Source organism: Salvelinus sp. IW2-2015, linkage group LG4q.2 (assembly GCF_002910315.2).
Source record: "Salvelinus sp. IW2-2015 linkage group LG4q.2, ASM291031v2, whole genome shotgun sequence".
In the NCBI taxonomy this organism is placed as follows: Eukaryota; Metazoa; Chordata; class Actinopteri; order Salmoniformes; family Salmonidae; genus Salvelinus; species Salvelinus sp. IW2-2015.
In genome coordinates, this window is record NC_036843.1 from 2,701,973 (window position 1) to 2,727,973 (window position 26,001).

Here is a 26,001-nt window from a genome sequence, read left to right on the forward strand (position 1 = left end):
TACAGGCTCAAAATGGCCAGAAACAAATAACTTTCTTCTGAAACTCATCAGTCTATTCTTGTTCTGAGAAATGAAGGCTATTCCATGTGAGAAATTGCCAAGAAACTAAAGATCTCGTACAACGCTGTGTACTACTCCCTTCACAGAACAGCGCAAACTGGCTCTAACCAGAATAGAAAAAGGAGTGGGAGGCCCCTGTGCACAACTGAGCAAGAGGACAAGTACATTAGAGTGTCTAGTTTGAGAAACAGATGCCTCACAAGTCCTCAACTGGCAGCTTCATTAAATAGTACCCTCTAAACACCAGTCTCAACGTCAACAGTGAAGAGGCGACTCCGGGATGCTGGCCTTCTAGGCAGAGTTGCAAAGAAAAAGCCATATGTCAGACTGGCCAATAAAAAGAAAAGATTAAGATGGGCAAAATAACACAGACACTGGACAGAGGAAGATTGGCAAAAAGTGTTATGGACAGACAAATCTAAGTTTGAGGTGTTCGGATCACAAAGAAGAACATTCGTGAGATGCAGAAAAAATGAAAATATGCTAGAGGATTGCTTGGCGCCATCTGTCAAGCATGGTGGAGGCAATGTGATGGTCTGGGGGTGCTTTGGTGGTGGTAAAGTGGGAGATTTGTACAGGGTAAAAGGGATCTTGAAGAAGGAAGGCTATCACTCCATTTTGCAACGCCATGCCATACCCTGTGGACGGCGCTTAATTGGAGCCAATTTCCTCCTACAACAGGACAATGACCCAAKGCACAGCTCCAAACTATGCAAGAACTATTGAGGGAAGAAGCAGTCAGCTGGTATTCTGTCTATAATGGAGTGGCCAGCAGTCACCGGATCTCAACCTTATGGTACGTAAGAAGTGCCCATCAAGCCAATCCAATTTGTGGGAGATACTTCAGGAAGCATGGGGAGAAATCTCTTCAGATTACCTCAACAAATTGACAACTAGAATGCCAAAGGTCTGCAAGGCTGTAATTGCTGCAAATGGAGGATTCTTTGACGAAAGCAAAGTTTGAAGGACACAATTATTATTTCAATTAAAAATCATTATTTAGAACCTTGTCAACGTCTTGACTAAATTTCCTATTAATTTTGCAACTCATTTCATGTACGTTTTCATGGAAAACAAGGACATTTCTAAGTGACCCCAAACCTTTGAAGAGTAGTGTAGGACTATTGGTTCCAGGGTTTCAGAACCAAATTAGGTTAAATGTTGAAGGCAATCCCGGGACAGACTGCTGAAGACATAATCCAGAGACAATGGTTGGGATATCTTTGTAAGAGCTACAATAAATRATTGCATCAGACATCCTACTTGAAAATAAAAGTCCTTTCAAGTGAACACTTTGGTTGAAAAGATCCCGTTCATTTTTACCCGAGGTACATCTGAGACAGGCTTTTCCTCACAAAAACATTCAAAAAGCACCCATGGCATGATGATGATGCATAACAGTACTAATGTTTGAGGATCAATGGAAGAGATGTCATTCAGTAAACACCAGCTGTCTCCTGTTTGGTTAACAAAGCTTTCTGATGCTTGTTGTTCTGTTTACAACACATCTGTGCACCACACAAAGGGAGGGGGAACAATTTACAATGAGGATGTGACTAAATCTATAATTACATCAGGTATCAAAAGGCATTGTTCGTRCCCACACAAGAGTAAAGCTGGTCAGGGAAAACAACTGTCCCTATAGATGAGGTAACCAAAGACATTGGTAGGTCCCAAAACAGAACATTTATCATTCTACAGACCAATCTAGAGAGAAATGAAATGAAGCACAGCCATTCTCCAACTAGTAAACCCACAGTACATCTGGGTCTGTTTAACTCCACAACACAGATACCCACAGACAGATTTCCCTTAGTCACACAGGGGATAGGGTTTCCACGACAACAAGTATTCATTAAACACGACTTACTTTTGTTCTCCACTCAAGTCTAAAATCCATATCACAACAGACCCTGAGGAATGGCTATATACAGTAGAACAGTACAAGATTGCGAGCATTGGGGAAAAACTGGGTTAGGTCACATCTGTTTTAAGACATACAACTCGATTATCAATCTTCTTTACGCGAGGCAGTATTGTACATGTTTACCCATACGGAGACTGTTAGGAAACATATCTAAAGGGAGAAGCAGCATCCACTCGGGAAATAACAGGCCAGCCAAAACATTGTGGTTGTGTATTGCAAATGTGGCCTATTTTTATTATTATTATTATTGTAGAGGCGTACATTACAGTGCAAACAATTCTTTGGCAAACTTACAATACAATTGTCAGATAGGTATCCACTTTGACCACTGACGTTGGGACAGTGTAGGTGAAGCATGTTCAGTCTGGTAAGGCAGTGCATTCCGTTGACAGTGGTGGGTTTGGGGAACAAAAGAGAGACCACTAAGATGAGGGGTTAGAATGAAAATAAAAAGTGGGAGCCAAGCCCTGGGAGTTCACGCATACACATTCACACACACACTGTACAGACACACACACTGGAGCAGGAGTAAAAACAATGGTACCGCAAAGGCAATGACAGGGAGGAGAAAATAAAAGGTTAAACACTGAAGGAGATGACACTGTATAGGTCTACAACACAAAAGCAGGGAATATCCATGTGGTTTGATACCAATGTGCCAACATTGCTATGAGGCTCCACCACCATCACATGATTGCTTTGACATTCTTGGAGAAACCCCAAACACCTCCAGCATACTGTATCGGATTTCTGGGACATTCTGAGCACATCACCATGACAACACAAAGATAATGCAGAAGATAACTATGAATCACTGTTTGAGCAGAGTGGACCAGCACAAGGGGCTGAGTGACTGGTATTTGGGCCTGTATGTGTGTGTGTCTGTCAGCGGGACACACTCAGTTGGCTGATTACTAACAATAGACAGCCTCCAGAAATAAAGCAGCGCCAGATATTTGATTGGCATCCTCTCCCGTTCCCCCTCCCATCTGGCTTCCATTAGATAGAAGTGGGGGTCAGAGAGGTCAAAGTCTGCGCCTCGCACACCCGGCCAAATGACGTCACCTCCATCTCCATCGTCTCCCAGGAACCTAAGAGATGAGAGCCAGGCGAGGTTTATCACCCGCGTTAACACTAAAGAGACGCTCCGAGGAGCCGTCAGAAAAAACGGATGATTGGTCACACACACAGAGGAGAATGGTTACAACATCATATTGACTGAGTGCTTGGGAATGGGAAAGGAATGCATGTATGTGAGCGTCCTTCTGTAAACTGGAGCTGAAAAGCTGTGGGTTTGGTTATGAGAGCACCAGATAGTTAAAGTAAAGTGGTATGGCTGCAGTCCTACAATGTCTACGTTTGAGTATGGGTTAATGCTGGACAGAGGGGTGGATGGGACAACTAGGGGTAAGACTGAGAATACTGCTGTGGTAGGTTTGCAGTAGGCACTGAGGGATTAGGCAAACTGAAAATGTCGGGACAAAAACTACTACATCTCTACAGTGGTAACAAATGGCTTTTCACTGCTTTTACAACATGGGAGTGTGAAAAAAGCAGTACATCTTGAGATAAAAATGCATTATGCCTTCCAGTAAGAAGTGGTTAGGCCAAAAGAGAACATCCCGCCTCAAACCCAACCCCAACCCCAAGCCGCAGTTCCAACCAACATCCCTCAAGTTGATAAAAGTGTTGACATGGCCTTGAGGAGATAACATATCTAAATACCAGATGTTATTTAGTTCACCAACAGTTGCCATTGGAGACAGATGTGATAACAAGGTAATAATCAGTAGACATCTTTGCATTACAAAAGTTTTTGTAGGGCTTCACATTATCTTCATATGTAAGCAGGTGATACAAAAGGGAGAAATACATACCGGTATTTAGAATATGTTATAGATCACCATAAACATTTTGTAAAAGCGGAAGTAATTTTGTACATAAAATGTATTTCGAGCAAATAAAAAAAGGTTKTCTCAAATGCGATTTTTTTTAAAGATGAGAAGGCACATAATGAGTGTATATGTTGCTTTGCATATTGTTAAAAAACAAACAAAACAAAAACAATACTTTGACGTTTTTAGTGACTAAATCGTTAAGATAAAGGGGACAAATAGCACCAGTTTTTTTCCGGCATCTCTAACCTGAGAAAGCTTTGTGAGACAACATGGCCGACCTACTTCCCCTTCCTGCGCGGCTGCAGTGCCATTCCCTCCTCTTCACACCACACATGTGTTTCAGCCATTTTGTGGGGCCTTCAAATGCAGTGGTGGGGTAACACTTCAGATCAGAGACTATCTGAGGCCCTGTTTTGGAGGCCCCGGGCCAGGAAGGGGGGTTGTCCATCTGTCCATCCATCCAATTATTAATCCAGCCATTCATCYTTCCAGAAGGAAGCAGATTAATAGTGACTGCTCTCCCGTTGCCAGTGGATTTGAAACCAAGCCTCCAGCAGTTAGTTGGCCATGGAGACATGACAATCAAAATCAATTTAAAACAAATATTTATGATTTTTGTAAAAAAAAAAAATTATAAAAAATGAGGCAATTGGGTGCAGGTGGCTGTAAAGTAAGCACACCGTCAGGGTCTCTCCCTCTGTGTGTTTACACGGTGGTCCCTGAGACGTTATACATGCTGGTGGCTACCCGGTGCCTGTTTCCCTGTCTGGGTATGGCTGTTGCTGGCCGCTCCCTCTCCCTGGTTGTGACACACGGGGCAGCATGCTCCTTTTAGCTTCACAGGCCTCTGGCACTCCACCGGCGGACACGACTCCACCAAACACGTCACCTGGGCACCCTGGATTTGAGGGAAGACAAAAAGAGATAGAGGGAGAGAGAGTGAGGGAAAGAGGGAGAGAAATAGAGAGGGGGACCGTCAGGTTTGGCATGAGAGACCTTCCCCTCTGCCAACAGTTAGAACAGTGAGAGACGAGAGAGTCATGGAGATAAAGAGATCAAATGAGTTGGTCAAGCAGAAAGGTGACATATTGTACATGGGTCTGCCGTGCCAGAAGGTTGGTACTGCCAAAAGGTAGAGAGAGAGGATGTAATGCTGGCCAATGGCGCCAGACAAGGACAGAACAGGACAGGTGTATTCTGGCACTGGCATGGTGCTGAGCGGAGTGGTGCTGGCACTGTCAAACTAATCAGCTAGCCCAACCCTGGACAGTGTAAAAAGGTGTGGGAAGAGTGGCAAACAGGCCTGATAAACTGGGTGTGAATGTGAAAAGTGAATATACTGTACACATCGCACTGTGTGCCTGTTGAGGAGTGGGTGGTGAATAGACTGTGGTTGTGCAAGTCTGTGTGTAGTGTGCACTTGTGTGTGTGGTCTGTATGGACACATACAGTATGTGTGTGTGTGTGTGTACATACTTTGCACTCGCATGTGGAACATGGATCATTCTTCCACCTCTCTCCGTCCGATCGCTCACGACCCGCCGCATCAGTGCAGTCTGTCTTACTCAGACGAGCTTCTAGTCGTTTAATCTGCACAGACAGACAGGGACAGGAGGGGTAAATGGAGATGAAGAAAAGCAGGTATGGAGAGCCAGGTTAGACTATTTTATAAACTAGGTGGTTTGAGTCCTGAATTCTGATTGGCTGAACTATAACAAAACATTTAGTTTTACAGATCCAATTACGTTGGTAACCAGTTTATAATAGCAATAACGCTCCTCAGGGGTTTCTGATATATGGAGACTATACCACGGCTAAAGGCTGTGTCCAGGCACTCCGCATTGCGTCATCCCTAAGAACAGCCCTTAGCCGTGCTATATTGGCCATATACCACACCTCCTCTGGCCTTACTGCTTTAGTAATGCACCCCATGAGGCCCGTGATGCCATCTTTCTCAGCTAACTGAAGAGCAGAGCGCCACACAAAGCACGTACACACATATGTACACACACACACAGCCCACGTCTTTCCTGTAATACGAGTCACGCGAACAACCTAGATTTATTTAACCATCGACTTACAATTAATACCCCTCCCTTAGCATTGAAAGACCTAGGCAGCACACAGAGGGGCCAAAGCTGGGACTCAGGGCCCAGTCTGTTTAAATCCTCTATACCGCTGAGGACTTAATCAAAGCCATGTTAGCCTACAGCACCGTTAGTTCCCCTTCATCCCACCCCAGTGTGCTACATGCTATATGATCATCTACCCTCAGGCAGCATATCACATTCAATCTGGGGATATTGAAAATAGGCTAATAATAATATTGGAACAGTGTCTGGATTCTACACGGTTCTGTATGGGTTCTACCTGTAAGAGCCTGAGCTGAACATGTCTGGACTTGCAGTGTAAAGGAAGGAGGGAAATAAGCACTCAAATCACTACRCCAAAAATACCTGTTGTTGCTATTTGAATGTGTGCTGAGCAGCCAGAATGAAATTGGGGTAACACTCAAGTCGTGAGGAACAAACCCAGCTGATGTAGCCTGTGTGCAGTATACAACTGCTCTCACCTGCTTTCGTAAACTTGTGATTGTCTTCTGCATGTCTACGACAAAGTCTTGGAAGTCATTCAGCGAGGGTTCAGTGCTTTGTTGTGAGGTGAGGGTGACATTCACAAGATTTTCAGTAGCGTCTTCAGCTGGGCTGGAATGTAAGAAAACACATCCCAAAATTCAGCACAACCTAATTATAGCATAACTTTGTAAGTTATAATGGTTTTAGTCACCACAGTTGTTAGCTATGACGCAGAATGGTTATCACATCCAAGGAACTTAATGTAGTCAGAGAACGACAAGGTACCAAACAAGTGGCATTAGTAGTTACCTGATGTTCTGCTCTATGCTGTTGGCAGGCTTCTTGTCTGCAGAGCTCTGATCCACTGACCTGCGCCCTCTGAAATGGTAGGACAGGGCGTTGAACTGACCCTTGGTCCTGCAGTCTGGGGGATGGGGGGGTACAACAACTCACAATTTAGACAACGGGGCATATCAGGAAACTCAGATTGCATAAAGGCCAATGCGTTAAAGCCCAGGGCCCATMCACTGTGCAGTCTTAGCTGGTAAGGGTGGTAGCTGAAGTGTCTCTGCTTATAGTCTCTCACTCACACCTTAGTACAATGTGGTGGGTGGTAGGTGGGGGATCTTCCCTGAATACACAACACTTCATCTGCCAGTCCCCTTTCATCACACTTCAAAGAGCTGATCTGAGAGCAGGGCTAATGAGAGGCCACTCTCCCACACACGGCCATTCAGACTGGTCCCAGAACAGATAATACACTCGACTCACCAGCCCTCAAACACATACACACCTTATAGACGGGTTGCCTGACAAAGTCACGAAAATGTTAAGCTCGCATCGCAGGGGTAGAAGGCCGCAGAGGTGGGACAAGGTCCGAGTCTCAAGTCGAGTCCCAAGTAGAACYGGTCAAGACTGGAGTCAAGTCCAAGTCGTGCATTCTAACAGCAAGTCAAGTCCAGTCAGAAGTTTTCAAGTCCAGTAAAAAAAAATCTATACGTGCAATGACTTCAAATACAAATCTTTGTCTATATATTGAGGATACCAGGCAGCCCTTTTCATTATTTTGTCCTCAACACCTATGGATTATGTAATTGTAAAATATAGACCTTGTAGTAGCTGTGGTAAGGGCCTGTAATCAGCAGAAGGCAGGGCAGGTTGAAGTGCTCAGAGTGTAGATTTATTTCCAGGTCTTGGTGATCCAATGGTGAAAGTGTCATATTATCAAAAATATACAAGTAGATTTACTAAATATTCACGGATATACACGGGCAATAGCCCAAAATAAATAACCTCTGTGTCAGGCTTAACCTGTCCTATCTGAACGGACACAGGTAGAGGGGGAGAGTATACAGCCTTACTTTGGCCCTCAGGACCATACAATTACCCAATTGGCAATTACAACGAATAAACTGATTCTACAATATAAAAGGCAATTTCCACATCCATTGTTAAAATGGTACATTTGTCTTTAATCCGACTTAATGAGTGCTAATGATATTTCAACACCATGCATACATGGAACAATAATGTTCTCTTATTCAACGTTCTGACTCCGAAGCGTGGAGCGCAGGCCACGTATCCTATTTCTATGTTCACTGAGGCGCGGGGGCTACTATAGCAACATCGTCTAGAACATAGGACACATGGAACTCCGACATAATCAGGGAAATATGAATACAGGAAATGTTACATTGAATTAAATAAACAGAACTTCTACCCCATGAGTCTTGCGAACGTTCATGTGCACTATAAACGTTGCGCCCACTCAGAGCAGGGTAACAAATGGATGGCTAAATGAAAATGTATTGTAGACCTATCAAACATGAAACAGAAATGTCTACCTGTTGCAATAAATGGTACGGGGATGGAATGATGACACGATAGCAATTACTGTAGTATTATATATAATATAGATTTACCACATAGGGCCTATGCATTTAAACGTGTGAAAGCAATATCAAACATTTCAACAAAATCMAAAAATAACTCCACTGGCGTGAGTTTGGAGAGCGCAAGTGAAGAGCCGCGCCTATGGTGCATAATTCATTTTAATAACAAATTCCAAATAAAAGCTTCATAAGTAAATAATCAATTTCAAGCAATTGTTACATACCAAAAGACCAGTAGGCCAAAGCTAGCAATTGTTGCCCCATTGCTGGTGGGCTTGCAGAGTAAACAGTTCATATTCTTGATCACCACATTTTTTGGAGCTGCATATTTATTTATTATGACAATCCTCTCTCCCTGCAATTTGACGTTTGCGTTGCACCAGATCCTGTGCTGATTGACAGTTTGTTGGTCCAATCAGAGTGCCAAGTGTGTGTTTCACTAGCCAATCTGTTTAGATTTAGATGTTGGGRGATGCTGCGGCTACTGACTCTGACTGCGTGTAGAGTAATCCACATTGACTCTGTGCCACAAAATGAGTGACAAAACATTGTTATGATTCTGATCAGATTGCTAGCAACAATGACAGGAAGCTGCCATGTGGGGAATCATAGGTGGCTTGTTTCAGTTAGTTGTATCTTGTTCTTGATACCATGTCTTGTTTAGAGGTCTTTTGAATGATACCATGTCTATGATAATATGGCCAAAATTCWCTAGTTCGCAAACTAACAACTGTAGCAATGTATTTGAAAGACAAGTGCTTATTGTGAAAATGCATTTACTCTGTCCTCTTCTCCTCTGACCCTATCCAAGTCTGACCCTCTCCACTGACAGGATATTCACTGTTTATTAGCTCGTCTTTTCCCATGTTCATTTGTGAAGGCTAAATGAATCCTGGGTCAGATCCAAGAGAAGAAAGGAAAACAATTATCTAAGGATAAGAGACACAGAGCGCCCTTTATTAAACCAGAGTCATATATTTCATACCAAAATCATTAGGTCTGGCTCTTAAATTCTAAAGGGGAATAATCTGAGRTCATAGCAAGAACTGATTAAACTAGTTGGCTGTTGTCCAATGCTGATGTGATACAGTCATAATGGCATTCTTGACTTGATTTCTGACATTTGATCATTTCACTATTACTTGATGAATTACCATTTTACAGTCGACATGTTTCAAGCAAACCAACATAGTCCCTGTGCACAAGAACGCCAAGGTAACCTGTCTAAATGACTACCGCCCCGTAGCACTCACATCTGTACCCATGAAAGGCTTTTAGGCTAGTCATGGCTCACATTAATACCATCATCCCAGAAATCCTGGACCCACTCCAATTCACATACCGCCCCAACAGATCCACAAATGACGCAATCTCTATTGCAGTGGTTCCCAAACTTTTTCACTCAGGCCCCCCTTCCAGCATTGGGGAACATCCCCTTATTTCCTGTAATTCTACACATTTTGTCATGGGGTGCAGAGAAAATGTTGCAGTTTTAAAGCTAATTGTCTTGTAATTCTATACATTTTGCCATGTTTAATTTGTATTCATATGATATTTGAGTGACTCAAACATTAGAACAAAATCTATGGGCTAAAAAACCTGGCAAAAAAACCTGAGCTGACAGTTGCTCTGGACATTTCTGACAAGTTATACTGTAGCTCTCTAAGGTCTGCAATGACTAACAAGAGGAAAACTGATGATGCACTACCCAATTTCAAAATTGCACCTTGTGCATTCTACTATTACAACTTTCAAGAGTAAGTTTGGGGGGGACGGACGGACGGACGACAGGTTTTTTAAATATTAGCAAATTTATTAAAATAAAAAAACAGAAATACTTTATTTAGATAAGTATTCAGACCCTTTGCTATGAGATTCGAAATTGAGCTCATGTGCATCCTGTTTCCACTGATCATCCTTGAGATGTTTCTACAACTTGATTGGAGTCCACCTGTGGTAAATTCAATTGATTGGACATGACTTGGAAAAGCACACACCTGTCTATATAAGGTCCCACAGTTGACAGTGCATGTCAGAGCAAAAACCAAGCCATGAGGTCAAAGGAATTGTCTGTAGAGCCCCGAAACAGGATTGTGTAGGCACATATCTGGGGAAGGCTACTAAAACATTTCTGCAACATTGAAGGTCCCCAAGAACACAGTGACCTCCATCATTCTTAAATGGAAGAAGTTGGAACCACCAAGAATATTCCTAGAGCTGGTCGCCCAGCAAAACTGAGCAATCGGGGGAGAAGGGCCTTGGTCAGAGAGGTGACCAAGAACCCAATGGTCACTCTGACAGAGCTCCAGAGTTCTCTGTGGAGATGGGAGAAGCTTCCAGAAGGACAACCATCTCTGCAGCACTCCACCAATCAGGCCTTTATGGTAGAGTGGCCAGACGGAAGCCACTCCTCTGTAAAAGGCACTTGACAGCCCGCTTGGAGTTTGCCAAAAGGCACCTAAAGACTCTCAGACCATGAGAAACAAGATTCTCTGGTCTGATGGAACCAAGATTGAACTCTTTGGCCACACTGCTATGCTTTATCTTGGCCAGGTCGCAGTTGCAAATGAGAACTTGTTCTCAACTAGCCTACCTGGTTAAATAAAGGTGAAATAAAATAAAATAAAAATGTCAAGCGTCACATCTGGAGGAAAGAAAATGCACCTTCCAACAGGACAACGACCCTAAGCACACATCCAAGACAACGCAGGGGTGGCTTTGGGATAAGTCTTTGAATGTCCTTGACTGGCCCAGCTAGAGCCCAYACTTGAACCAAATCAAACAACTCTGGAGACCTGAAAATAGCTGTTCAGTGACACTCCCCATCCAACCTGACAGAGCTCGAGAGGATCTGCAGAGAAGAATCGGAGAAACTCCCCAAATACAGGTGTGCCAAGCTTGTTGCGTCAAACTCAAGAACACTGGAGGCTGTAATCGCTGCCAAAGGTGCTTCWACAAAGTACTGAGTGAAGGGTCAGAATACTTATGTAAATGTGAAATAGCCGAATGTACACATTATTTTGTATATATAGTGTAGATCACTGGGGCCGAACTCCCTGCCATCCAGGACCTCTACACCAGGCGGTGTTAGAGGAAGGCCCTAAAAATTGTCAAAGACTCCAGCCATCCAAGTCATAGACTGTTCTCTCTGCTACCGCACGGCAAGCGGTACCAGAGTTTGAGACTAAAAGGCTCCCGAACAGCTTCCACCCGCAAGCCATAAGACTGCTGAGCAGTTAATCAACTGGCTACCTGGACTATTTACATTGACCCCATTTTGTAAAAAAAATGTTGTTGTTATTTTTTTGCACTGACTCAATGCACACTCACTYGACTCTATCCACACACTCACAGATACAACACTGACACTCCAAAAGACACACGCTAACACACACACGCTAACACAAACACACATATTGGCGCCACACACACACACACACTGACGCCACACACACATATTGACGCCACACACACACACTACATACGCTCACACACACACACATATTGATGCCACACACACGCACACTTCACTTCATACTCTGTTTATTATCTATCCTGATTGCCTAGTCCCTTTTACCCCTACCRACATGTACATGCTCTATTACCTAATTTACCTCAACTACCTGGTACCCCTGCACATTGACTCTGTATTGTTTCTCCTGGTATCTAGCCTCGCTATTGTTCTTTTATTGCGTTACTATTTCCTTACTTGTTTTTTTTGCAAATATTTTTCTTACTTTTTAACTCTACATTAATGGGAATGGGCTCGTAAATAAGCATTTACGGTATTCGGCGCCTGTGACCAATAAAATGTGATTTACCAAAGGGTGGAGGAAGAGTGGGGTGAAACATTCCCCACATTAACATTTTTTGTCATTTAACAGACACTCATTTCCAGAGCCATTTACAGTAGTGAGTGGATACATTTTGTGAACMTGTCCCCTGTGGGAATTGAACCAACAACCCTGGTGTTGCAAGCACCATGCTTTACCAACTGAGCCACACGGGACCAGCACYCCACAGTATCCACCTGAATACAAATGTTTTTTTTTAACTCAGTGCAACTCATGCCTTCATCCAACATATTCAAATGATCCAAAGGAAAATGCACGGTGACTGGAGTGTGTCTCACAGTAGTGAGTAAATAGCTTATTATGTGTAATAGCCTACTGCTCACAGAAGTCCTGTATTCTCACCCAGCCACCCAGAATAAGATGCTCAGAGTCATCCACTCAGGGGTTCGTTGGAGGGAACATTCAGCTGCTCTCCAAATATGAAAACCTCTTCTGCACCCCAGACACTACTACCGCATGCTTTGGCAAATTCAGTAAATTGGTYAATTGGCTGCGCTGCTCGTACATCTGACGACACGTTAACCAAACAATGTGGATGAAGCGAGACAAACTCCCACTGAAAGCTCTCAAACGTGTACCTACTGTCATCCCATTGTATCCTGCTGGGTTAGTAAATGAAATCCTAGGATAGAATGAACAACATCAGGGCTTTAACTCTCAATATAATCTCTAGCCCCTACAATCACACGGTAATATCTCAAAAAAATCCTGGCTATGTAACAGCAGTTCTGGGGTCAGATGGTAATAGGGTACAACAGAAGAGGTAGCTGATTCTCTTCATCTCTCAAGACAAACACTACCAAAACCAGCTAAATAACCCATTGCATTTACTCTAATGTTGATTAAAGGTACATTTGAGCCACTCGTCAATTCAAAAGATACCCAAGCCCTGCCCTAGTCAATGCCCASTTTCACTGTGAGAAGATGAAGCCTGGAGACATGTTAATTATTTCATCTCTTCACTATCTTATCTTGCTTGATGTTTTCACATGACAGCAGTCATACAGATAGCACTGTCAGACAAATGCACAAAGTCAAACTTTTGTAAATGCTGTTTAAAACACTGTGGGGTACTGACCAATGATTACACACAAAGCCCAATCAGGTGCCTCCTAATCGAATGTTAGCACAACATGACAGAGAACTGGACCCTTGTCCTGCTGCTTCTGACTACACATTCCACAGAACTAAACGTCCGAACATTGACACTGTGTAGCCCTGAGTACCAGTCTTGGTGGCGTTCTTTATTTGCCACAGTCCACAAGTGTGTAACACAGCATCAACACAACCGAGCCCAGAGACTCCCAATTCCCACAGATCGCTACATTGGAACAAAGCCACATAGAAAGACAATACACTAGAGCTGTGTTCGAAATACCCATACTAACATACTGTATACTACATACTTAATGAGTATATACTACATACAGTATATCATATACTATTAGTTAATTTAAGTATACTGTAAACTAACAGTATCCTTTCAGTTGAGCCTACTAGCACATACTTAATGAGTATATACTACATACAGTATATCATATACTATTAGTTAATTTAAGTATACTGTAAACTAACAGTATCCTTTCAGTTGAGCCTACTAGCTCGTCGCCTGTCTACCGGAAATTGATGCTGTTGCTATCGTTAGGATCTGATTTTCAGAGTACAAACTCAACGGATACTATGAAAGATTTAAACCACGTTTATTCTGCTCAGAGGGTCAATTCAGCTGCATTAGACAAAAACATGGTTTCATCCGTGGTAGTATACATACCTCACTTTGGGTGGAGTCTCCTCGTTATCACTAAACATTGCATCATTATTGCTAGGCAGGGAGCTGAGTGATCTGGGCCTTAAACGGTTCCTCCCCTTATCAGTACTGCTACATGTGATCATTTCCCCTGCACTCAGCCTCTCCCAAGCWTCATTATGGCACCCCTCATGTCTCTATTATACCTGATGATTAATAATATAAAAAGCTCAGAAACCAAACCTATCACTAGCAACCTTGTGCTAGCTAGTTAGCATAACAAATGACTACTTAGATATTTTACGACTTAGGGTGTGTTCTTAAATTCAATCTGGAGTGCCAGAGTGCGCTCGTAAATTCAGAGCGTTGTCAGATTGTCAGTATGTAAATTCCGAGCGTTTCGCTGTTAGGAGGGCACACTGGACGCWKAAGCCGAGGAGTAGTGTTGATTTGAGCGTTCTGACTTTACAAGCTAACGTTGGTTAGCTTGCTAGCTACTTCCAGGTACAAATGAACCACTCTGACCATCTTACTCGCCCTAGCAGAGCTGGTTAGGCAGTTTTCATGTTATCCAGAGCATTGGTGACTGTAACTGTGCTGCTGGCAACACTTTAATTACCCTTTTTTGCCAACGTTTACTGACACCGGCCAAKTTCAACYGGTGTTTTAAGCGCTCGTAAATTCATTATTCTGCACTCTGGTACACTCAGACGAAAGTGCTCTGAAATCGAGTGAATTTACGAAAGCACRCGAATGRCCATTGAGAACGCACAATGACTATACCATTTAGCTAAGRTAAGAATGATGGGAAAAATKTAATAAACGTTGGGTAGTTAGTTAGCCTATAGTTAATATACTGGCAAGTTTGATGCATAAGTAGCCAACTGCTGTAATGATATGCTATGTGGTTCATAAGGACAACGTACCTAACAAATTGTCAGCCAACATAACGTGTAAGGTAACTTARTTGAAAAGTCATTACTTTACTACATTGCTCAACATCTTCTTAACATTTGTCATAATTAGTTAAAGCAATTCATTTGTATCCACTCTCTTGTACTTCAGCTACATATTTTCCACATTTTCTTCAATCTGAAAATGATGTGAAGCCACGCCCATTTCCTGAAGAATTGCATATGGGCCCTAAAGTACGGAAAAGTGTCCTCTGCGCATATAATTCATATTTTGGGGAATTTAGTATGACATCTGGGAACTTTTGGCATACTGACTACAATGAAGTCGTAAGTATACATCACACCGGCTTGGAGTCATTAAAACTAGTTTTTCAACCACTCCACAAATGTCTTGTTAAACAAACTAGTTTTGTCAAGTCGGTTAGACATCTACTTTGTGCATGACGCAATTCATTTTTCCAACAATTGTTTACAGACAAATGATTTCACTGTATCACAATTCCAGTGGGTCAGAAGTTTACATACACTAGTTGACTGTGCCTTTAAACAGCTTGGAAAATTCCAGAAAATTATGTCATGGCTTTAGAAGCTTCTGATAGGCTAATTGACATCATTTGAGTCAATTGGAGGTGTACCTGTGGATGTATTTCAAGGTCTACCTTCAAACTCAGTGCCTCTTTGCTTGACATCATGGGAAAATCAAAAGAAATCAGCCAAGACCTTAACATTTTAGACCTCCACTGTAACGGCTGTCGTAGTCGTTCTCCTCCTCAGACGAGAGGAGCATGGATCGGACAAGATGCGGATTGGTAAGTATTATGTTTTAATGGGAAAACAACAAACACTACAAAATACAACAACCAACAAACGTGACTAACCTGAAACAGTCCTGTGTGGCCAAACACTGACACAGGAACAAAACCCACAAAACACAAGTGAACCCTGGCTGCCTTAGTATGATTCTCAATCAGGGACAACGATTCACAGCTGTCTCTGATTGAGAATCATACCAGGCCGACACAAAAATCCCAACATAGAAAATCAACCTAGACAACCCACCCAACTCACGCCCTGACCAACTAAAACAAATACATGACAAAGGAAAACAGGTCAGGAAACGTGACATCCACAAGTCTGGTTCATCCTTGGGAGCAATTTCCAAAAGCCTGAAGTTACCACGTTCATCTGTACAACAATAGTACGCAAGTATAAACACCATGGGACCACACAGCCGTCATACCGCTCAGAAGGAGATGCGTTCTATCTCCTAAAGATGAATGTACTTTGTGGCGAAAACTGAAAATCATTCCGGAACAACAGCAAAGGTACAAAAGTATCTATATCCACAGTAAAACGAGTCCTTATTTCGACATAACCTGAAAGGCCGCTCAGCAAGGAAGAAGCCACTGCTCCAAAACCGCCATAAAAAGCCAGACTACGATTTGCAACTGCACCATCGGGACAAAGATCGTACTTTTTGGAGAAATGTCCTCTGGTCTGATGAAACAAAAATAAAACTGTTTGGTCATAATGACCATCGTTATGTTTGGAGGAAAAAGGGGGAGGCTTGCAAGCCGAGGAACACCATCTCAACCGTGAAGCACGGGGGTGGCAGCATCATGTTGTGGGGGTGCTTTGATGCAGGAGGGACTGGTGCACTTCACAAAATAGATGGCTTCATAAGGGAGGAAAATTATGTGGATATATTGAAGCAACATCTCAAGACATCAGTCAGGAAGTTAAAGCTCGGTCGCAAATGGGTCTTCCAAATGGACAATGACCCCAAGCACACTTCCAAAGTTGTGGCAAAATGGCTTAAGGACAACAAAGTCAAGGTATTGGAGTGACCATTGGAAGTGCCACGCTCTGACCTCAATCCTATAGAAAATTTGTGGGCGGAACTGAAAAAGCGTACACGTCACAATTCACGTCACAAATAGTATGGTAGTGCGGTTACTATGAGCATTCGAACACAGCTTATGTCTATGACAAAATGTAGTGGACTATCTAGGGAAGAAGAAGTCCTTCAAGACACAGCATCAATGTGAATAACGTGTTTTATATGCCATGTGACCCACCTTCGCAGCAGTCCTGCCACATGCGCAAGTCAATGTTGGGGATGTCATCACAGCTGCCGTATCCGTGGGGCAGCTCTGCCACGTTGAACACGTCCTGCTGGATACGGGTGATGTTGTCACCGTTGTCACACAGCACCCTTGTCAGAGACGCCTGCTTCAGCTGGGTCAGCTGGGCCGGGGTGAACACACCTGGGTTTTCATACCAGAACCTGGTAGCACCAGGAGGAGGGAAGGTTACACTAGTTATCTGTAAACACACCATAAATACAAAGGCTACCCTTCTGTAACTATCTCATCCTACTGAAAGGGAGGGAAAAAATTATTCTGACTAGAATTGGTAGCTGAGGGGATGTGAGCTCACCGGTCCCCGTCTCTGAGTCGTTTGAACTGGGCAGCCAGCAGACACATAAGGGTGGGCCCCAGCCGGCTCCCAGGAACTAGGTCCTCAGCCATCAGAGCAGGAAACAGGTCGATGTTCAGGGGAGTGCCGTATAGCCTGGAGAGAGAGAAAAATACAGATTGTTTTTGATAAGGTAATTCAGTAATTTAACCTTGATTTATCCAGGGGCGAGTTTCCTGAAAGCCTCATAGCTAACATACCTCTGTAGCTTCTCCCTGACTTGGGGGTTCTTGATCTCGTTCCTCAGGTCATCAAAGCTCTGTGCTGAGGTCAGGTTACAGAAGGTCCGGTAGTCYTTGTAAGGCGGTATCCCGTGATCCCTTCCTCTCTGGATGTTCATGGCGGCCAGGTCCAGCGCCACGGAGTGGGCCATGGAGAACAGCCTCTCCGTCAGCTCCGTGTTCAACAGCTGGGTCGACACGCGCATCTTCCCCGCCACGCCGAACAGGCCCCGCAGCAGGGGGTCGATGCCCCCTTCGTTGACGATGCGGAAGGGAGAGAAGAAGGCGCGGTGTAGGGAGATGTGGCCCTGGGGGATGGGCTGGAAGTTCTCATCCAACCGGTACAGGATGGGGTTGATGAGGGTGTGTCCGAAGCGGAAGGCGGCCGTGGCGAAGGCGTTGAGGATGCCGGCGTTGACGTTGGGGTTGTAGCCYCGGTAGTCACCAATCAGCTTCATCCCAACGTCACCCAGGACCTGAGGGAGGGGGTGAAATCATCATCATCAATATTACAGTCAACATCATACTTTTAATTACTTACAGACACAGTACCCTTCATCAATCTGAAGACCTTTCACAAAACCCTATGTTAGAGTATGAGAAAGAAGTAGATTTATATTATGAGAGAGAGAAGTGCAGGTTCTCACCTTGGGCAGCCAGTGGTTGTAGGTGATGTGCTGCATCTGTGCGCCAACTATCTTCCTTGCTTCGTGGTAGATGATGTCGCCGTCCCAGTGTGGGTTGAGTCGGAGCAGCTCTGTAGCCACGCGGTTGTGTTCCCTGAACCACACTGTGTGCATGGATGTCAGACCCAGCTGCTCGTTGGCCCTGTGGTCTCCGGCCAGAAAGCAGGGGATGGGGCTCTCGTTCTCATCCCTCATACACTCTGTAGGGGGCCCCGTGGCYAAGGGTAGCAGGGGCTTCCCAGAGCGTTGGACGATGCCCTGCCTCAGCAGACCCCTCTGACTGGCCAGGTCGCGGACCTCCTCRGACTCGTGGCGTGAGCTGCCGTACACGTTGGACGCGTCYATGTATGACGTCAGCTGGTTGATCTGTTCCCGTGGAAACACGCTGTTCATGAGGAGTGATGTCATGCCGCTGCCGCACACGGGACTGGAGCGCACAAAGAACATGCAGCGTGACCCGCTGCGCGCCTGCCGAGGGTCCCCCGGGGGGAACTGGATGGGGAAGCAGGGGGCGTCGTTGGTGCACACGTCAGTGCACAGCTGGCCGTCGGAGAAACGTGACTGGCTGAGGGCGGCAACGGTGGAATCCAGATCGTGGTCCAGGAACTGCCCCCACTGCATCAGCATGTGGGTGTAGCGGTCGTCCGGGGTGACGGTCTCCGTGCCGATCATGGTGGTGGAGACGAGGCGGGGCAGGGGCAGGGCATGGCCGTGCTGCTGCCGGCCGCTGGCGCCGCGTGGCAGGTTGAAGCCGTTGTCGTAGACRGACTTGAGGAGGCGCTGGAAGGCGGTGAGGGAGGCGCCCCACATGGGGTGCTGCAGGTTGTTGCAGGTGCCGTCGTGGCTGCGGTACTTCTGGTGGAAGCAGATGTCAGAACAGTTGTTGAAGCGGCGGTGGGCCGTGCAGCCTGATAGGTTGGCGATCACATCCAGGAAGTGAGGGGACACCAGGTCATTGTAGCGGAACGCTGGGGACGGAGGCAGGGAAAAGAGGTTTTAGTCAGGTTATAAGGCTATGTACTACACTGCTACATTAACGTTATAGTTCCAACTAACAGAGGAGACTGCTGATTGCAGCATGTAGGCTATTAATGTTTGCCTTGGCAATCTAAACCTGCATCCTGAGGGCACAGACTGGAGTTTTCCTCTGACATGTCCTGACTCGCTACAGCTCCAGTGTGTGTGTGTGTGTGTGTGTGTGAGGGGAGCCTTGTGTAGCTCAAATCAATGGGGAAAAGTGAGACTTCCTGTCAGCAGTCAGCTAGCGGAGCAAACAGCAACACCCACCACCACCCCTCCCATCGCCCACAAAATCCCACCTCTCTGGTCACTCACAGAATCGATCCAGCCATACACAACCTGCAGGGTAGCAGTGCTGGGGGTGTGCCAGGTCACATAGACATAAACCAAACAGGCTACATTGTTTTTGCTGACGGGCAAAAGTTAGGGGCCYGTGTAACAATGAACACTTGACTGTTGTCATAACCAGTGAAAACATGGTGCCTGCCTCTCTCTCTCTCTGTCTCTCTCATCTGATGCCTGTAGCACCACAGGGCCTTATGTCAGACAGTGTTCTCCACTAACTCATACAACTGGTCTATTGAGCCTGCATGGCTGTTAAACCTTAGCCACATTAACATGAGCATTTTATGTACCATAAATCCTTAATATGGAGGACCAGTCTCCTTGTTTGGGTCATTGGACACCTCATCTGGACCTGCCAAATCTGGGATGGCTTTCACCCGTGGCAACTGACCACATTCGGCTGCCATTATGCAGGATGACGCATGGGTAGTAAAATACTTTATGACCATCCAGTCAACTGCTCAGTGGTTATCTCACTGGCCCCGGGTCAGAAAGAGAAGAACATGTAATGCAGATGTCTAACACATTTAACTACATCCAGGGATGTTTTCAGAATCAAGCTAAAGTAGCACAGAGACGGTCATCTTAATTCCATAAGGCTGTGTCTGTTGTCTTACCTGTGCCATTGGTGTCGACCATGAGGCCTTGGTTGACGTGGTTCTGGATGAGGAGCAGGGTCTGCTCGAAGATCTCCCCCGCCCGAGCCTGCTCCACCGTGTAGGGGTCCCTGGGGTAACGGAATAGGGCGAGCAACTCGCCAGGGGTACGAGGATTTCTACATTGAGAGAGAGAGAGAGAGAGAGAGAGAGAGAGAGAGAGAGAGAGAGAGAGAGAGGAGATGAGAGAGAGGAGAGAGAGAGAGAAGAGAGAGAGAGAGAGAGAGAGAGAGAGAGAGAGAGAGAGAGAGAGAGAGAGAGAGAGAGAGAGAAGAGAGAGATTATTACAGTATCACTCACCATGGAGAACAAATAAAAGTCTGTTTACAGTAATGCTTCAATTATAGTTTTACAGAGTTATTATTTATGACCTGTTTGTCATATGCTGATTCCTGTGTATCCTGRGCCTGCAAGTCTTTAGGATAGAGACAAAGAGAGATGGAAATGTTGACATCCCTTCTTTTTTCTTGCCAGGGAAAACAACTCTAATCTGTCTAACAGGAGTGGATGGTGAAAACATCCTTCCTGATCCAAATGACATGAGCAGATGAAAGACTTCAGACAAACACAGTCAATAAAACTCCTCTCAACACGCACATTCTCCTCACCGATAACAAACGGGTGGGAGTGAAAAAACTAAACACTAGCTAGCTGATCTCATAATCCATCTCAAGTGTAGGTGGGTGAATAAACCTGCTTTCACTTCCTTATATGGGCATCATATTTCTTTCATACCATCCCAATGACTGCATCGTTATTTGTGAGGTGCTTTGAACGCAGCCTTCATAAACCATGGCACGCATGCACGGACACACAAACACACACACACACACACACACACACAGATGCACGCAACCAAGCGCACACATGCCTTGGGTCAGTCCAAGCCAGGCAGGGCAATACCATGTGCTTCCTCTACAGGTGTCACATCTAACCCCAAATCAAAACAAATGGCTATCGTTTAGAGGAATACATGGCCAATGAAGCAAAGCACATTCCCGTTTCCTCCTTAATAACAACTCTTAAAAGAAATATGTAGTATTTAAAGCATCCAAATCAAAAATGTTTGATATGCTAGTCATCCTTTTGGTAAACAGCCTTCAAAGGATCCCTGGACGTGCCAGCCAGTCACAGAGCACAAGGACATGTGACATAGAACTCACAGAGCTCTGTGGGCCCAGAGGCAACTTCTCTTCCTGGGCTTATCATTAGAACAGAGATGGAGAATCCCGGCAGCTAGCTGGCTGTGTGTGTGTGTGTGTGTGTGTGTGGTGTGTGTTGTGTGTGTGTGTGTGTGTGTGGTGTGTGTGTGTGTGTGTGTGTGTGTGTGTGTGTGTGTGTGTCTGTGTGTGTGGTCTGTGTGTGTGTGTGTGTGTGTGTGTCTGTGTGTGTGGTGTGTCTGTGTGTGTGTGTGTGTCTGTGTGTGGGTGTGTGTCTGTGTGTGTGTGTGTGGTGTCTGTGTGGTCTGTGTGGTCTGTGTGTGTCTGTGTGTGTTGTGTGTGTGTGTGTGTGTTGTGTGTGTGTGTGTGTGCGTGCGTGCGTGCGTGCGTGTATGGAAACATGCTCCTGTTAAACACATCATCAGTTCAGGAATGATAACGCAACAAAGCTCAGTATCATAAGTTTGATTCCAACCTTCGGACTAAAAAAAGGCATTTGACTTACCCATCAAATAGATGCCTCCTGGTGGATTCGATGGCACTGTCCACGTTGCGGATGGCCTCTTCAATAGACGAGGTCACAAAGGTGTCCCCTTGCCTACTCACTGGAGGCACTGCAAACAGAGAGGCACTGCTGTCACAACCAGTTTAAAAATCAACTAATACCGATAATAAAACGATAGAATGATAGAATGATCAGATGTTTCAATTGCATATGTCCTCCAGTGTGTCATGGGTCACAACAGCATGAGGTAACATGAGTTCAACTAAAGGTTTTAAAATCCTCTCCCCGGACAGCAAGTTAACTGGGTGATTGCCCCATATAGGGCTGGGCGCTTCTGTACATGTGTATCGCAACCCTGAAGACTGGAGAGAACAGAAAACATTTCTGGCAGACTCCAGTGTAGTTCTATAGCGTGCCATGTAAAACATTGAGTGTCTGACATGTGGGCTGCAGACCTGTCCAACATCAACCTATTATGGTCACAGTTCACTGGCAGCACGCTAGCTCGCATCTGCCACAAGACAGCACGTAGGCAGGCCATGGCAAATAAGCAACACTGGGGCTAGAGCTGAGGAGTAGGCCCAACCCATGGTGTTACATGTTACAACAACTGCAGAACAGCCATCACAAAGCCTTGGCTTGGCGAGTGGTAGGGTGTGTGAAGGCTTTGGGTCTAGCCCAGCAAAAACAAATCTGAATCAGGTGTGTTAGAGCAGGGCTGGAACCAAAGCTTGCAGAGCCTATAGTTCTCCACAACTAGTGTTAGCATAGCTTAGCATACTCTAGCTATGTCTTACCTAGGACGGTGAGCACCATGGTAGCGGACTGGTAGCCAATGGGGTTCCGGGCGACACATTCGTAGCGTCCACCATCGGCTAGACCCACATCCTTGACCTCCAGGAAGCCCTCAGGGGCGATGTGGAACTTCCCACTTTCCGTCACCTGGATGCCGTCCTGTAGAGTTGCCGGGAGAGACGGGAGTTGAAAGGTAAGGAGGTGCGGACTAGTGTGGGGTTATTGGGTCAAACAGGGAACAACATTGCCATAAAGGCTCACAGTAGGGGAGTGTCAGCTCTCACTGGGTTGGGTTATATGGAGTCTATCAAATCAGTTTGGGCTACATGGCTACGTTTTACAATAGGCTGTGATATTCTAGGCTGTACAAAATAACATTTTACATACACATATAATAATATTGGGAAAGTATCTATCAACCATTTCCTGATCTGAGCAGCCTGCCCTTCTCACCCTTCCCTTTCCCCATCCCTCCTCTCCCCCAGGCCCCTGACTATGCTAGCCTCATTGCCACGGCGGTGGGACAACAGTGTTGCCGTGGTGACTAGTAAACGGTGACCAGGTGACCAGGTGTCTAACCTTGTTCCAGGTGAGGACAGGCTCGGGCTGTCCCTGAGCTCTGCAGGGAATCTGGACGTCCGTGCCAGACTCCACAGTCACGTCCCTTGGAGCATTTGTGAAAACAGGCGTTACTGATGATTCAGAAACATGTGTTAATGACTACATCAACGCTCGCAGCAGCGCACAGTGCAGTGCAATCAATCCCAACGCAGTGAGAAAACACTTTATCCTCCAAATGTTCTCAGCATGTCAAAACACGCTAGCATGCGCGCGCACGCACACACTCGCACACACACTGACCGATGCAAGCACACGCCAGCAAGCACACAAACAGACGCACACTATTTTCCCCTCACATGTTTATATTCCACGTCCTATTAAATCTCTGTTCTAATTACATTAACAGGGGCCAGCGGAAGTTTTTCATTCACACACAACACTCAAAGGTCAACTCGCATCCAAGGCATGGACAGTCTACTCAGTGTGTCCCTGTGAACATGGATTAGACCACTGATCTCTCTCACACACAGCTGGGGAAGGTGATTTTCCTCTTCCCAGTAAAAATTCCCAATGGCGGCTGTGTAACCCCTGCGGCTAGCCACCTGGTCATAGGAAGATGCCATTCCCAGTTTGAGGAAAGACCTCTAAACTCCGAGGAATCCTGAGGTTTAAAGCAGATGAATTGTTCCCAAGCTATCCAAGTAGACTAGGAAAGTCTAGGCTAGGAAACACTATAACGTTCTGAACACACCCTATCATGTCAGGCAAAATATACATGTACGTCAARGTAGCCAACGAGCCATCTTTCTCCCTGTCTGCTTACAGTATGTCTCTTCCTGTGTCTGTATCTGCTTGTGTGCGTCTCCCTCTCTCTCTGTCTCGCTCGCTGAAAGTCGCACTGTGTCTAAGCAGCAATCACACACTAAAGTGTTGCTCAAAGGGTTGTCTTGGGGTTGTGTGTAAATGCTTTACAGTGTTGTAGGCCATTATATAACATGTGCTTTTCTGCATGTTAACAGCCATTACTAGATGGAAAACATGGTGCCATCTGGGATTACAGAGCGCCATGCTTTCTTGCCCCGCTCTGCTCCACGTCCCACTTACAACTACAAGCCTGTCATTTCTGTTCGAGAGAGAGAGAGAGACCCAGCCATTTGTCTGTCACTAGCTTTTAGTACTATGTCGAGGCATAGTTTCTCTGATTGCAGGCTGAGACGTTGTGTATCGTCTCTCGCACCGTCTCGAGCTTTACTACCCTCGACTCCTTTTTAAAAGCCTATGAGCGCTTGGAGAGGCCCTTACAACAATACATTAAAACCCTTTTCCCGTCTAGCCTACATAAAGACGCAGTATAATTATCATGTCACAGATGGCATTCTCCTGATACTTGTCAACATAGACATAGTGTCCTTGGATGGCCAGCAGCATACCACCCTGCATACCACTGCTGGCTTGCTTCTGAAGCTAAGCAGGGTTAGTCCTGGTCAGTCCCTGGATGGGAGACCAGATGCTGCTGGAAGTGGTTTTGGAGGGCCAGTAGGAGGCACTCTTTCCTCTGGTCTAAAAAAATGCCCCAGGGCAGTGATTGGGGACACTGCTCTGTGTAGGGTGCCGTCTTTTGGATTGGACGTTAAACGGGTGTCCTGACTCTCTGAGGTCATTAAAGATCCCATGGCACTTATTGTAAGAGTAGAGGTGTTAACCCTGGTGTCCTGGCTAAATTCACAATCTGGTCACCTAATTAATCCCCAGTTTACAATTGGCTCATTCATCCTCCTCTCCCCTGTAACTATTCCCCAGGTCGTTGCTGTAAATGAGAACGTGTTCTCAGTCAACTTACCTGATAAAATAATGGAACAATTAAAAATGTTTTGAAAAGTGCTTCAAACAAAATGTACTATAATTACCATTCTAGACCCAATTACAATTTAATTCATTCCTAATTCAAACATCAGTCATAACAGCATGCAGACTGATAAAATATTCATACATCAGGCATAACATCTGGATCCTGTTAGGGTAGAGATCTGTTTCACCTCTCTGCTGGATGTTAAGCTGTACGGCGGTGCGCACTGTGCCCAGTGGGCTGACGGCCTGGCACTCATACTGGCCCTCATCTTGGGGTGCCACGCGGGTGATCCTCAGCGTGCCCGAGGAGAGGGCCAGGTGGCGTCGGTCCTGGGGCAGGGGGCTGCCCCCCCGCGTCCAGGCGATGACGGGCTGGGGGTAGCCGCTGGCCTCACAGGTGAAGTCCACCGTGTGACCCTCCAGCACCAACTGGTCATGGGGGGTCACTGTGAACTGGGGGGTCGCTGGGCGACAGGAACGGCAGGAGAGTTAGGCACAAACAAGTTAGATCGCGTTGTCTCAACAGTGTGCTGTATAAGATGCCTGCAATTCATACCAGACACAAACATCTGTACCATTCAAATACACTTCACACTTATGGTTCCTCATTGAAAGAAAATGATAATGTACAGTTGAAGTTGGAAGTTTACATATACTTAGATTGGAGTCATTAAAACTTTTTCAACCACCCCACAAATGTCTTGTTAACAAACTATAGTTTTGGCAAGTCGGTTAGGACATCTACTTTGTGCATGACACAAGTAATTTTTCCAACAATTGTTTACAGACAGATTATTTCACTTATAATTCACTGTATCACAATTCCAGTGGGTCAGAAGTTTACATACACTAAGTTGA

At 45.3% G+C, this 26,001-nt stretch overlaps 1 protein-coding gene across 2 annotated transcripts in view; it reads right to left on the reverse strand.

The window, feature by feature from the left end:
* Positions 1-2,187: 2,187 nt before the first annotated feature.
* LOC111963137 (peroxidasin) overlaps positions 2,188-26,001 on the reverse strand; it is an 81,937-nt gene continuing 58,123 nt past the window's right edge. For both annotated transcript variants that reach the window (XM_023986375.2, XM_023986374.2), the window contains 13 exons: positions 25,332-25,607; positions 23,314-23,426; positions 22,737-22,893; positions 21,940-22,048; positions 20,236-20,393; positions 18,215-19,221; positions 17,547-18,043; positions 17,308-17,442; positions 16,947-17,155; positions 6,771-6,885; positions 6,458-6,590; positions 5,362-5,475; positions 2,188-4,783 (listed from right to left, as the gene is read on the reverse strand). In XM_023986375.2, coding sequence (XP_023842143.1) covers positions 4,613-4,783; positions 5,362-5,475; positions 6,458-6,590; positions 6,771-6,885; positions 16,947-17,155; positions 17,308-17,442; positions 17,547-18,043; positions 18,215-19,221; positions 20,236-20,393; positions 21,940-22,048; positions 22,737-22,893; positions 23,314-23,426; positions 25,332-25,607 — 3,194 coding nt within the window. In that variant the 3' untranslated portion in view covers positions 2,188-4,612. The remainder of the gene's footprint in view (positions 4,784-5,361; positions 5,476-6,457; positions 6,591-6,770; positions 6,886-16,946; positions 17,156-17,307; positions 17,443-17,546; positions 18,044-18,214; positions 19,222-20,235; positions 20,394-21,939; positions 22,049-22,736; positions 22,894-23,313; positions 23,427-25,331; positions 25,608-26,001) is intronic.